General features: G+C 52.5%; 1 protein-coding gene across 7 annotated transcripts in view; it reads right to left on the minus strand.

The window, feature by feature from the left end:
• PTPRS (protein tyrosine phosphatase receptor type S) overlaps positions 1–13258 on the minus strand; it is a 109773-nt gene that overhangs the window by 37582 nt on the left and 58933 nt on the right. For all 7 annotated transcript variants that reach the window (XM_040242036.1, XM_040242042.1, XM_040242041.1 and 4 more), the window contains exon 6: positions 7363–7473. In XM_040242036.1, coding sequence (XP_040097970.1) covers positions 7363–7473 — 111 coding nt within the window. The remainder of the gene's footprint in view (positions 1–7362; positions 7474–13258) is intronic.

Raw genomic sequence — 13258 nt, forward strand, 5'->3', positions numbered from 1 at the left:
CATCTGATCTTATCTTAAAATACCTTCCTTTAGGAGTGTCATAATTTGGAAGGTGCCTCTAACACTTCTCAGAAGTAGACACAAGGCAAACATCTTGAACATGTAAAAGACTTGCCATACAGGGTTGTTAATTATAAGTCAGTTAAGTGTGGGAGGGCATTTATCAACAAATGTAATTTTGGTGCTCACAAATCCCCAGCATGGCCGGCAGCCATCAATTAAATGGATCTGCCAATATGCTGTAAAGGCTGACACCTAAGACACTTTGCCTACTTGCTTTCTCGCCTACCCTGTTGGGTTTCTAAGGGTGTGCTGCAAGAAGAGGGCTGGTTTGCCATGACTTAGGGGAGGACTGTGCCCATGAGCACTAGGTAGCTTAAACACCCGCTGCTGGGGGGTCCTCACAAGGCCTCTGGGTGCCCTCCCAGTTGGCAAGGGCGGGTGGCTGACACTGTGTTCTGCCCAGTTTGGTGCTGACTCCCACCCACATCATTTTTCCACCCCTGGCTGCAAGCTTGAGGTGCAGGTTAGAGAGTAAGGTGGGCGCGGAACCCACGGGACGGAATGGCCCCGCAGGACCCCCGCCCCCAATTACCGACCTGAGTGGAGGGTCCAGGCAGGTTATAAGGGGACCACACCAGCCTTGGTCCTCAGCACGCTCCAGCTGGTTCTTGTTTCCAGCTCTTCTCGTCACCGAGTAGCCGGGGGGGTCCCAATGGGGGGGACCCGTGTGGGTGCGGGGATCAGGAGGGTGGGCGGTGGTAGGGGGGTGGCGGGTTGGGGGGGATGGGTCGCTTCAAACCCCGATTCACATGGAAAAACAACTCAAAAACCATCAAAGCAACCGGGAGACGACCCCTCCCCCAGGCAGGAAGAGGCAGAAACTCAAAAACCAAAAAAGTGTGGGGGGGGCAGGAGGCGGGGTTCAGGGGAGAAGGGGATGGGAAGGGTTGGGGGGGGAAACTCAAAAGTGAGGTGATCTGATTGAAGCACTAGGTAGGGAACTCAACAGTGTCAGACATCTCAACGAGTCAGCAAGCCGCAGCTCCGAGGGGGTGGGGTGGGGGCGGGGGGCTCTGCCGGGCATTTTGGGGTGGGAGAAGCTGCTGGGTGCTCCTCCGGACTCCAAAATGAGGATGGGGAAGGGCGGGGAAGGTGCCAAGAAGTTCTGCAGCCTCCATGGGGTTGGATTAGATTACAGGCTTAGATTACACCTGTCAGGGGAGGAGGAGGGGCGTCCAAGGCCTAACTCCAAAGCCCCTCCACTGAACCCCAGCCCGTGGCCCAGGGAGGGTAGGTACCACTCCATGGCCTGCCCTGTGATCTTTCTCCCCCTCCCGCCCATCCTGCCTCCCCTCTCCCACTGCCAGCTCCCTCTGCTGCTCAGATAGTGCGAGGCCTGGAGGGACCTGGCTGGACTCCCGGCACACAGACTGACCAGCGGCCTTTTGAGCTGGACATTTTACTGCCCTACAGATACTTTTTTATTGGGTTTTTTTTTTTGGTACTCTCTGTCTCCCAATTTTCTTTTTTTCCAGTTCTAGCAAAAAGGGGCATGGTGTCTTGCCAATTGACTGACTCCCCTTGCCCCCTTGCTGCGGCCGCCAGAGACACAGGGCTCTCTGAATGACGAGGTGTAATCTAATGTACCCCCTCACCCCCAAAAAACAGAGGAAACAGCAATGCAAAGGGTGTGAGGCAGGCAGCAGGCGAGAGGTGTCTAGAGCTCAGTGTTCCTGCGGAACGGCCCCGCCCCCGCCCCCATCCACCATGCCCAAACAGAGAAGAAGCCTGCCTCCCCACCCCTGGAGCCCCTCTCCCCTCGGGGTGACAGTGGGATGAGGAGAAGGGCTGGGTTCTGATCTGCCACTGCCTACCACCAAGGTCATGTCAGGGACTTTGAGGGGTGGGGGATGAGATGGGTGGGCATGGCCAGGTGTGACCAGCAGGAACTGGAGGAGCTTGCCAACATTCCCCTGTGGTAGTCTTTGTGGAGATACAGGAGGTCATGGGGAGGGGTGATTCCAGGCCCAATATCTATCTACTCTTGTCTGGAGGCTGCTGGGGGGAAAAGGGGAACACCTGGAGATCCTATCCACCAATTATATGGCTTGGGTACCAGAGATATAATTTTAAAAACAATTTGCCCCACAAAATGCCATGCTGTGAATTGATCTGAAGGGGCCTGAGGATGGGTTGCAGATAAAGGGTTCTGAAGAACACCTGGAAACTGGGGCAATCTAGAGCTCCCTCTGGCATCAGATATTGAGTCCCGATCTCTTAGTTCAGCATTTGAGAACCAGCATTAAATTATCCCCATCAGGCTCCTTCTAAAATCCTGACAACATCCCGAGTCCCTTGAAGGTGGAAGGTTCTCTCCGGCGTCTCCAGCTCTAGCATCTTCCTGTGTCATCAGGTGGGTGGCACACCATCTCACTGGGTCCTGTGCACCAGGGTTCAATTATGCTATGTTGCTAGACCAAACGGCAAAGACACCATCTTCAGCCACTCATTCACACCTTAAAGGCTGATGATTTTAAAGAAAATCAGCAGCCAGGGAGAATGTAATTCTGAGCTACATTTTCCTTAGGGAGGTTCTGGGATTAGAGCTGCCAGCTGCATTTTAAAAAATGGACCTGGCTTTGACTTTGGGTCCTTTGAATCTCAGCAACTGACTTCAGGAGAAGGGTAAATCTGAATACTCCACCCCCTGGATCACCCAGAGTCAGTAGAAGCTGTAGATTGTAACTGAAGGAAGAGCTAGGTTGAAGGTGGGGATTCCTTGCAACTAATTCCCAGGACTGGTTGCTCTGGCAACAGTGTAAACGCTTAGAGCTTTCAGAGCAGAACATGCTAGGTGGCTCTTCTCTTCTGCTGAGCTGGTATGTATCTGTAAGGGTAGCCTAACACCCAAACTGGGCCACTGGCACTCCCTCCGTTTTTTTTTTTTTTTTTTGCCCCCTTTTGACACTCTGGCCATGGAACTTCCTGTGGGAGTGACAGGGAATTAAGAGGAAAGATGTGGATCTGGGGAGACCACTGATCTCATTGGATTGAGACTGCAGCCAGGAAAAAATGAGACCATGGGCTGAGCTCCGAAAAGCATTAGCAAAACTTGAGCTCTGAGCAAATGTATTAATTTTTGCCCTCCAATTCTTCCCAAAGCAGTTTCCCGTAAGCCATCTTATTCAAAAGGCGTATCTGTGAAATAAATGATGGGGAAACTGAGGCTCCCAAAGGGAAATGACTTGCTCAGAGCATTTATTTGAACTCTGTTTCCCTATTTTACAACAATCTCCCTTGTGATTTCTTACGTGCCACACACGACACAGGGCACCAGACGGACGAATGTTAATTTTCTCCATGGACTCCTCCCAACTATCCTGTGAGCCTGGCGTACTGATGCTTCTTCCTATCGTTCAGATGAGAAAATAGGGACTCCAAGCAGCCACCTGACCAGCCCAAGGTCATACAGCCAAGGAGGGGCAGAGGCAGGACTTGAATCTGGGTCTCCTCAAGTCAAAAGTCTGTGCTCTCACCACTAGTCTATACTGCCCCCAAAGTCCAGGTGGTCTTCAGAGACCCTCAGCCACCTCTCAGTTTCAATTTACTGGGACCCAGCTTTCATAAAGGAGCTGAGGGACCTCTTTCCTACATCTTTTGGAGAGTTCTGCCTGGCAGCTCTTACGCTGGATTCAGAAGGAGACAGGAAAAATAAATCCCCTATTATTGCATCTAAAATCTTCTTGCCAACTCAGCCCTGAACTTAATCATTAGGAGTTTAGAGAAGGCAGGTGAGGGACAAGTGAGAGGAAAAGGTTACCCCAAATAGGCTAGTCTCAGCTTTCAAATGTCATCTATGTTGGGTAGTCAGCTGGGAGCTAGTGGCTAGAAATCTAAATAAATATTTTATAGGGGGCTTGTTTTCTTTTGGGGGTTAGAATAGGGCTCTCAAAGGCTTGCCTTTCCTCAGGGAGGGAAGAGGAGATGGGAGCGAGTGTCTCCAAAGGTTTCAAAAGTGAGAGAAACAGAGAGACAGAAGGAGAGCTGAGAGAGAGAGGCAGAGGAAGAGCTGGGGAGGCAGAGAGAAGGAGGGAGGGGCTGTGCCCAAAGTTCCCCAGGGTTTTCCCCAGAATTCCACAGCTCTGATGCTTAGGTACTCAGAAAGTGACCATGCTGCATTGCTGGACGAAAGATGCCTGTGACTAGGCTGGGAATCTGGGAGGTGGTGGGGGGAGCAGCCAACATCATCCACGAGGCGGAGGGGTAGCACTAGGGCAGAATGACTGGCCAAGTAGTTGGCCGAAGTCTATCATGCTGCATTTTCCGATGGGTGGATCCATACTGGTACCCAGTCAGCACACAAAAAGTCATCACAACAGCTATCATTCTGAGCACTGACTATGTGCCAAGCATACATCATTTTGGGAGGATGGCCCATTTATATGAGGCCACGTCTCATATTTAGACATGTTGCTCTACTGAACAAGAGCTCAACATGCCAGCTGTCCATTCAGCTGTGCTTCCAATGCCTGTTTCTGGGTTGTCTGGGAAGGTGGGAGGTGGTCTCATGCTGAGGCAGAAGGAAGGAAATGTGCCTGCTTAAGCTCCCTTTAAACATGGCCGCCCTGAAGAACAGAGGCATCAGTTCTGGGTAAGAGAGGTAGCTGGCCAGTCAGGTCGGACAACCTGGGCTTCTCTCCTCACACGCCTCACCCAAGCTCTGACCGCCCACCATCTGTCTAAGCCACCTCCTTTGTGCTCTTGAGCCTGGGTGGTCACTTTCTGCCCCAGCATCCCAGCTGTGGGACCCCTTCCACCCTCCTGGATGGTAGTTGGGACAGGAACACTGGCTTTTAAATCACAATGCGTTTGGAGAACAACCACACAACAGCTCAGCCCAAGAAATCGAAACCAAAGAGCACGGAAACACAAGACAGACCCAAAGACCAAACGCTTTGATGGGGGAGGGAGCGGGGTAAAGGGGCTGGGAGGGGGGAAAAAAAAACGAACTGATCGGTTTTTTCCCCCAAAACGAAACCAAAAATTAATAACTAAATAAAAAGAAGAAAGAAAGAAAGAAAGAAAACAAATGAAGGAAACCAAAGGAGAAAAACAGAACGGAAGACGAGAAACACTCCAACAGAAGGCGTTGGGAATTCACCAAACCGAATCGACAAGATTGGCATGCAGAGAAATTTTTACATTCTCCCAGCATGCATCAGGCCCAAGTTACCATGACGACGAGGAGTGCAAAAAACTTAGCAACAACATTACCAAAGGATGCATATAGGCGACCACAATGCAAGCATCGCATGTGTGCGGCCGGCCCTAGGCCGGGCTGGGCACGGCTGAGATTTTCGTGTCTTTCTGGGTTTTATTTTTTTTGCTCTCGCTTGGCGGTTTTTTGTTTTGTTTTGTTGGCTTTCAGCTCATTATTCGCATTCTGTCATTTTTTTTCAAAGTTCATTTTTCTATCATTTTCTGTGTGCATGTCTGCGTGTGTCCGTGTGCCTGTCTGTGTGTGTTTCGTGTGTGTGTGTGTGTGTGTGTGTGTGTGTGACTTTCAGAATGTAAAAATGTGGGTAAAGAAAGTAAAAAAGAAAAAAACACACCAACCTTCTCGAAGCTCTGAGGGATGTAAAGGGGGTTTGATGCAGAACACAATGACATGGGGAGAAGAGAAAAAATAGGGGAGATACAGAGAGTAAAAAGAGGACTTCCCAAGGCTAAAAGCTGCAATAGTTTGTTGATTTTTTTCTTTAAACCAAAGAAAAAATTGAAATTAAAAAACAAAAAGAACAGCAACGACCTTTTCGTCTTTCCTTGACATATACGATCTACATTTGCCTTCCACAATTTTTTTTTTTTAATTCAATTTTGGAGCGTCTGAGGCCCAGGCAAGGATGGGAGGCCGGACCCCCTAAAGAAAGGACCACCCCTCCAGGGGGAGGGGCACTGAGGACAGAAGGCTGGCCCCCCTCCCTGGCTGCACCCTGCTTAGAGGGCCCGCCCCCACCCTGCCCCACACTGTTCTCCTTGAGCCCTGCCAGACTTACAAACCCCCTTCCCAGGTGTTTGCAGAGAAATAAAGCAGGTTAGACGAAGACCAGTCAACTGGAGTCGTGGACGCGCTATAACTCACCAGAGGTGCCATGGCAGCAGACCGGAGGTGTGGCCCCTGCCCACCCGCGCCCCCGGGTCCCCAGCCCCGCCCCCCATGCCACCTCCTCCTCAGAGGCGAGCTGCAGAACCCAAGGGCGGCCAAGGTGCTGCTTCAGGGCTGGTGGGGGCTGTGTCTGGTAGAGGGAGAACTGAGGGCCTGAGGGTCTCCCAGTAAGGGAGGGGCTGCATGACCTCCCAGATGGAGAACACTGAGGGGCCTGGTGTGTCCAACTGGGGAAGGGAGGTCCAAAGAAGGGTGGCTTGGGATCAAGGATATGGAGCCACCCTGGGGCAGCCCCGGGGGATGAACTGGACCCATTTCCTGGCAGGTGGAAGCTGCTTCCACCACAGATCTGACCAGAAACAGCCACGGGGACATAGGAGATGGAGGAGGCAGCAAATGAATATTTCCGAAAGGATGGAAGAGAACCAACCCAGAGATGAGATGGGGTCCGCAGAGGCATCTAGGAGCAGGGGTACCTGGCACCTTCGAGGAGACACCAAGGGGCTACTCCCAGGCCCTCCTTGGGTTGGGGGGGTGGTGCCGGGGCAAGGACCCCCTGGGCTTCCAGGTGTGACCAAGTGGGAAACTGACAAGCCTCAGCCCAAACCCTGGGACACCTGCCTACAGGAATCCTCCTCTGAGGGTGACCAGGAGAGCACCAGGCTCTGGGGACAACTGAGGCTGTGGGGCCAGCAGGGGCAGCCTTGAAGACCCCTCCCCAACTCTCAGATTGAGGGCGCTGGAAGGCGGGGCGGTGAAGCGGGTACGAGGCCACAAGTCTGGAGAAGCGAAGCGAGCACACAGCAAGGGAAGCACCGCACGACACACCACAGAAGCTGACTCGGATGGGCGGGGGGTGGGCAGGGTGGGGCAGAGGCCTGCAGGCTCCCCCGGCCCTGTAGGCCCACGAGAGACCCCCTCCTTCCGGCCCTGCCCCGTTCCCTCCTGCTGCCCCGACCCCAACGTCCTGCAGCTCATGGGACAGCCGGCACCAGGCACGGGGGTGGGGGCATTGAAGCTGTCCCTGTTTTACAGGCAAGGAAACTGAGGTCCAGAGAGGGACACCGCCTCGCCCAAGGTCCCACAGCCACCACCCGGGGTGGGCCTGTCTGCTGGGGTCTGCAGGGGGCAGGGGAGCCCGGAGGCTGTGAGCCCGAGAAGGAAGGGGGACCGGTGGGGGCGGGGGGCCCTACCTCGCACGTAGAGGTTGGCGGGTGAGGAGTAACGCACGCCGGCGCTGTTGGTGGCCACGCACTCATACTTGCCCTGGTCAGTCTCCTCGCTGCTCTCGATCTGCAGGGCTCCTGTGGGAAAAGGGGACAAGGCCTGGCCCATCAGGGGGGACCCTGGCTTGGGGGAATGGCGGGAGGGCTGTCCCAGAGTCCCATCCAGCCTGTCTCTTGGTTGGGCTGGGCCAGAGAGGCAGACAGAAAAGCTGAGTCAGCCTAGAAGCCCCCACTGGGTCAGGGCCTCCCTGGCTGCCTGCCTTTCCCCACCCCAATTCTGGCCCATCCTGAACACACCGCATGCCTGGCCAATCCTCCACCCTCAGCTGGGACCTTGTGAATGACTGCCACGTTGAAGGACAAAGCTGGGGGATGGGGGCAATATGTGTCAACTGAGGTGCATTTAGGAAAGTGCCAAATGATGCTTGCCAGGGGGAGGTGGAGGGCAGGTTGGTGGTCCCAACCCACAGCAGCTGCTCCAAAGACCCTGACATGATGTACCAAGCCTGGGAGGAAGTTTGCGGGAGAACGGATACATGTATATGTATATGGGTGAGTCCCTTTGCTGTCCACCTGGAACCATCACAACACTGTTAATCTGCTATACTCCAGTAAAAAATAAAATTAAAACAAACAAACAAGGTGCCAATTCAGGGAGCTGGTGGTCGCTTGTTCGTTTCAACCAGTGGGTAAGTGAAAGGGGTCTGGGTTCTTCAAGTATGTCTGGAATCACAGGCCTCGAAGCCCACGGTGTTTGTAAATGGAGACAGCGTTGTATTTCTTCAAGGGTGTTTAGATTTCAGAACTGGGTTACCCTCTCCACGAGAGCGAAAGCAAAGGATGCTGAGAGTGATATATTGAGCTGGCCAAAAAGTTCGATTGGACTTTTTCCATACGATGTAACAGAAAAACCGTAGCAAACTTTTTGGCCAATGCAATAGATCAAGTAAGTTTTAAATCAAAGGGCTGGATCCAAGCTTTCTGTACCTGAAACGAATTGAAGAATGAATTTCCCCAGACTTACAGTCATCTACATCAATCAGTCTGAGTTCATGGACCTGTTTCAAAACCATGGGTCTAGATTCAGGATCCACAAGTAAATGAATTTTCTAAGTGTGTTTGCAATCATAGACGGAGACCCAAGTCCACGGTGCTCAGAGGTTAATGGGGAGAATTTTCAAGTGTTTGAAATAGGAGGTCTAAAGGAAAACCTCTAATCTGCACAAATAAAGTTGAGGCTGAAATGCCTCCAGTGTGTTTGAAATCATAAAGCTGGATTAAAGAATTTGTTGGTCATGAGTCAATAAAGAATTTGAAGAAGTGGTCAATTTTCTTAAGCAGATTTTTAAAGTTTTTTTTTTTTTTTAAACGCAGACCATTTTTAAAGTCTTTATTGAATTTGTTACAATATTATTTCTGTTTTAGTTTTTTGGCCATGAGGCATGTGGGATCATAGCTCTCCAACCAGGGATCAGACCCACACCCCCTGCATTGGAAGGTGAAGTCTTAACCAGTGGACCAACAGAGAAGTTCCATCTTAAGCAGATTTAAAATCACAGGCCCAAATAAAGGGTCTTGTTGCCCACAAGTAAATTGAAACTAGGGCAGACTACCTCCTTCGATATGTCTGAAATCACAGGCCCAGATGAAAGACTTCACTTCCCATGAACATGTGAAAACGAATGAATCTTCTTAACAGTGTTTGAAAGCACAAGGCCATGGACACTACAGTGTTCACAGTAAATGAAAATGTGGCCAAGATTTCCCTAAAGTTATGTGAAATCACAGGTCTGGGAGAAATCTTCATTTTCACAAGTAAGTGAAGTCCAGCAAACATCTCTAAGTATGTTTGAAATCATGGGCCTTGATCAAATACTTCATCACCCATGAACAAATAGAAATGAGGCAGAGATTTCCACAGTATGTTTGAAACCAAAGGCCTGGACCCAAGTTTTCATTTTCATAAGTTAATTAAACTGACTAGCTGTAAGTCTGTTAGAATCACAGGCCTGGACCCTGTAACTTGTTGCTTATGAGTAACATGAAGATGAGGGAATACCTTCAATATCAATCACAGGTGGTTGTTTTTGGTTTTTTAAACTTTTTTTTTTTCTTTTTCTGATCACAGGTTTTGATTAGAGTCCTTGGCACCAGGAATCCAAAAATCCAATGCATGGTCCCAAATAAACGCCCCTTCTCAGCTTCGTTTGTGGTTGTCCCACACAAGTAGGGGGAACCCACAGATGGGGAAGTTCTCTCTAGGGGTCATGGATTAGGATTCCGTCCCTACATAACACTTCCTACCAATCTCAAGCTCAAGGGAAGCAGGCAGGCAGATACCACTATGGGGGCCCAGAGAGGGCATGGAACCTGCTCCAGGTCACACAGCAACTCATGGCAAAGTCAGGACCAGACTTGGACTCTTCCCTAGGGCTCCCACCCAGGCCTGTTCTAGTCTCTTCTTTGGGGCAGCTCCATAGGGCTGCCTTTGAGACTCTCTGCTCCTTCAGAGAGCTGGACCCCCACACCCCTACCACATCACCCAGATTGAAGCTTCACAGCTGGAAGGCCCTCCTCTGCACACCCATTGTACAGATGTGAAAACCAAGGCTAGAGACGGATGAGGGCTGCATACAGAGCAGTCATCAGCGCTCTGAGCGGGCATGGGAGGCACTGCACCTTCCGGAGGACATAACACCCTGTGGCCAGGTGACCTGAGGGGCCAACATGGCCACACTCAGCGCCCAGCCACAGATGGCGACACAGACACAGAGACTGTATGGACACCGGGCAGGGTGAGGAGGGGACATGTGGAGGGGGCCTGGGGCAGCCCCCTGTGGAGCCTGGGGGCTGGGCGGGCAGTGAGAGAGACTGTGAGTGGGCAGGTGGGTGAGGAAAGAGCCTTACCTCGGATCGGAGTGCTTTCTGAAAGGGAAGCAGAGAGAGTCAGGTGAATGTCAGAAGGCAGTCCTGGGGGCCGCGGGGCCCCAGGGAGGCGGGGCCGGGCCACCAGCCAGGCCTGTCCACTCTGCCCCCAGGGCTGGGAGGGGGCTGAAGTAGGCAGCCCTGGGTCTATGGACCCTGCAGACCCTGTCCAGAAAGACGAGGCAAGGCTCCCAGGAGGAGGATGGGCACTGAAGGCTTGCCAATCAGGAGGGCTTCCCATAGAAGGTGGGATTCTCTTGGGGAAGCAGGGGCTGAGTCTAGAAGCCCCTGTGGACTGGCCGGAGGGGCGTGGCTCTGCCTCAGGGAGGGGCCTGGCCTGGCCTGGCCTGGCACTGTCGGCTGCCTTCCTTCTGGGCTGAGGGCGGAAGGTCCATGACCTCCCCTCCTAGATTCCTTCTTGAGAGGGACAAAGAACAACGGGGTGGGCTGGGGGCGGGTCTTGGGAATCTTGTTAGAGATAGGGCGGAGAGAAGGGTTAGTGCCCCAGGGCTGGGCATTAATAAAGCAAAGGGAAGAAGTTACAGACAGGCCAAGTAGGAGGGGCAGGGGAGGGTGGTGAAAGGGGATGGAGGGAAGAAGGAGGGCCTTGCACCATCTCTAATTTCCAAAAGGAAAAGAGGAAAAGGACTGTGTGTCTCTAAAGATTCTGGAGGCTGGGACAGCTCAGGACACCAGCCATGGTGGCCCCTGGTCAGAATTCTGCATCCTCAGGAGTGATATGGGCGCCCCTCTTCTTTGTGCTGATGACAGCTAATAACCCCCAATGCCACAGCAGAGAAAACACCCCTCTCCATCTGGCCCCAGTCCATTTTGCAGAGGGGCAAATTGAGGCCCACAGGTTCCAAGAATTGTCTCGCCATGAGTCAGAGGCAGGGGCGGGCCTTGAACCCAGTTCTTCAGCCTCCCAGGCTGGGGCCCTTCTAGAACTTTTAGGAGGGTCCTATATTATCTCTTAGAAAATCCCCAATCTAATGGGGCCACTCCCTCTCTTCATACAGAGGGAGGAGGGGAGAGGAGGGGGAAAGGGAATTTGCCTGAGGCTGTACTGTGGAGAGCAAAAATTCGGGTCAGTGGGAATCTAGGTCAGCTCCTGCTAGGGCTGTTTTACTAAGACTATGGTGACAGAACTCAGAGAGTGAAGGACAGAACTTCCCAAGATGGCCAAAACAGCCTGTGGTCGCTATATTGAGAGGCAGATCACACATGGAGAGAGGGTATTAAAGGTTGTTTCAGCTTCTGCTCTGAGGAAGATGAGAAGTTACTATTGTGGGTCAGTATCAGTCATTCTCACCTTAGTAAGAATTAGCCCAGCAGTTGGATTCAGGGGCTTCAGGTTGGATGCTAGGAAAAGAGAACAAGATGCACCCAGTACTAGCCCAGACGGAACATTCCGCCTACATCTAGCCCCTAAATTTCTGTAACTTCATATTTTCCAGCAGCGTCAAGGCCCAGAAAGGGCTGACAAGGGGGTCGGGGGTGGGCATGTTATGTATGAAGCTCCAGTAAGTCCCTTGTGGTCTTGTCCTTTTTTCCTCTTTTCCTTTTAGGCTCTTCTCTCTGCAGCCCCCTGGTGCCCAGATGGGGAGGGCCAGGTGGCCGGGGGTGGGGGACGTTAGTAGACATGCCACGTGGAGTGGGTCAGTTACTGTCACAGTGGCTGTTAGTCTGAGGGGAGGAGGTGGGGTAGGGGACACGGAGGGGGGCGTTAGTTGTTGACATGGTGAAGAAATTAAACTTACCAAAGGTTTCTGAACGTTTACAACAGAGGGACAAGAAAAGAGAACAGGAACGTTAACAGGTGGTTATACAGAAGCCTGTATCCTCTGGGGATGGGAGGGGATGTTGGAATAATAATTAGATTGATTACAACGTGTTTTTTTTCGGCTGTGCCACGTGGCTTGTGGGATCTGTTTCCCGACCAGGGATCAAACTTGCATCCCCTGCAGCAGAAGCTCAGAGTCTTAACCACTGGACCACCGGGCAAGCCCCTTGATTATGATTTTTAAAGCAGCTGATGTTCACTGAGCTCCTGGTAGGGCCAAGCAGCCTGTCAGGGGCCCCTGACAGTGACGCTAGGGAGCAGGCACGTTTCATGAGGACACTGAGACCCGGAGAGGAGGACGTGCCCAGGTGATCGGGCATCTGGGTCCACACACATTATATTGGTGTGACAATGGTGGAAACCGGCAGGGAAGCAACTGGGTTCCCAAGGCTGCCACCACTAATCCAGCTGAATCCCCCAAGCTGCAAATGTCCTCAGACAGGTCGGCACCAGGAAGGCTACATCTCTCCCAGGGCGAGGTCCACGTCTCTCCAGGGAAGAAATTCTGGGCTTAACATCTGCCCTTTTGGAGGTTTTGGGTCTTTATCGGGGGGAGCAGAAAGTAGGAAATGAGCAAGAGGGACTCCTCGGAAGACGAGGCTGGGCAGTGAATGGGGGGCAGGTACGCTGAGAATGATGCAGAGGCTTTCAGGCGAGACTGGCTCCAGGCTGGGGGCCCTCAGAGAAGAGGGAAAGGGAAAAAGGGGGTACACCCACACGTGTCTTGAGAATGGACCAAAGCATGCAGGAGTGCCCGGGGGCACATCCTGACCATGCACATGTCTGTGTACACAAGGACCAGCCTGAGGCATGCACATGGGAGGGACTGTCACGCAGACACACGTGTGGCTGAGATGCACGCAGACAAATTTTGCTCTGGGAGGGGGAGGGCGACCTGTGTGACGATGGCATGGCTTACATGTTAAGTCAGGACACGTGGGGAGCCTGGACACACACACAGAGGTTCGTGAAGCAGTGTAACAACAGACACAATGCACACAGAGCTCCCCAGACAGACGGGCTCACAGATGGGGGCACGGGGCTGCTGTGCTGAGACACAACTGTAGAAGTGCCCAGCCCCAAGGCGGCCCAGGC

The sequence above is a fragment of the Oryx dammah genome, unplaced genomic scaffold (genome assembly GCF_014754425.2).
Source record: "Oryx dammah isolate SB20612 unplaced genomic scaffold, SCBI_Odam_1.1 HiC_scaffold_5, whole genome shotgun sequence".
NCBI classification, from domain to species: domain Eukaryota; kingdom Metazoa; phylum Chordata; class Mammalia; order Artiodactyla; family Bovidae; genus Oryx; species Oryx dammah.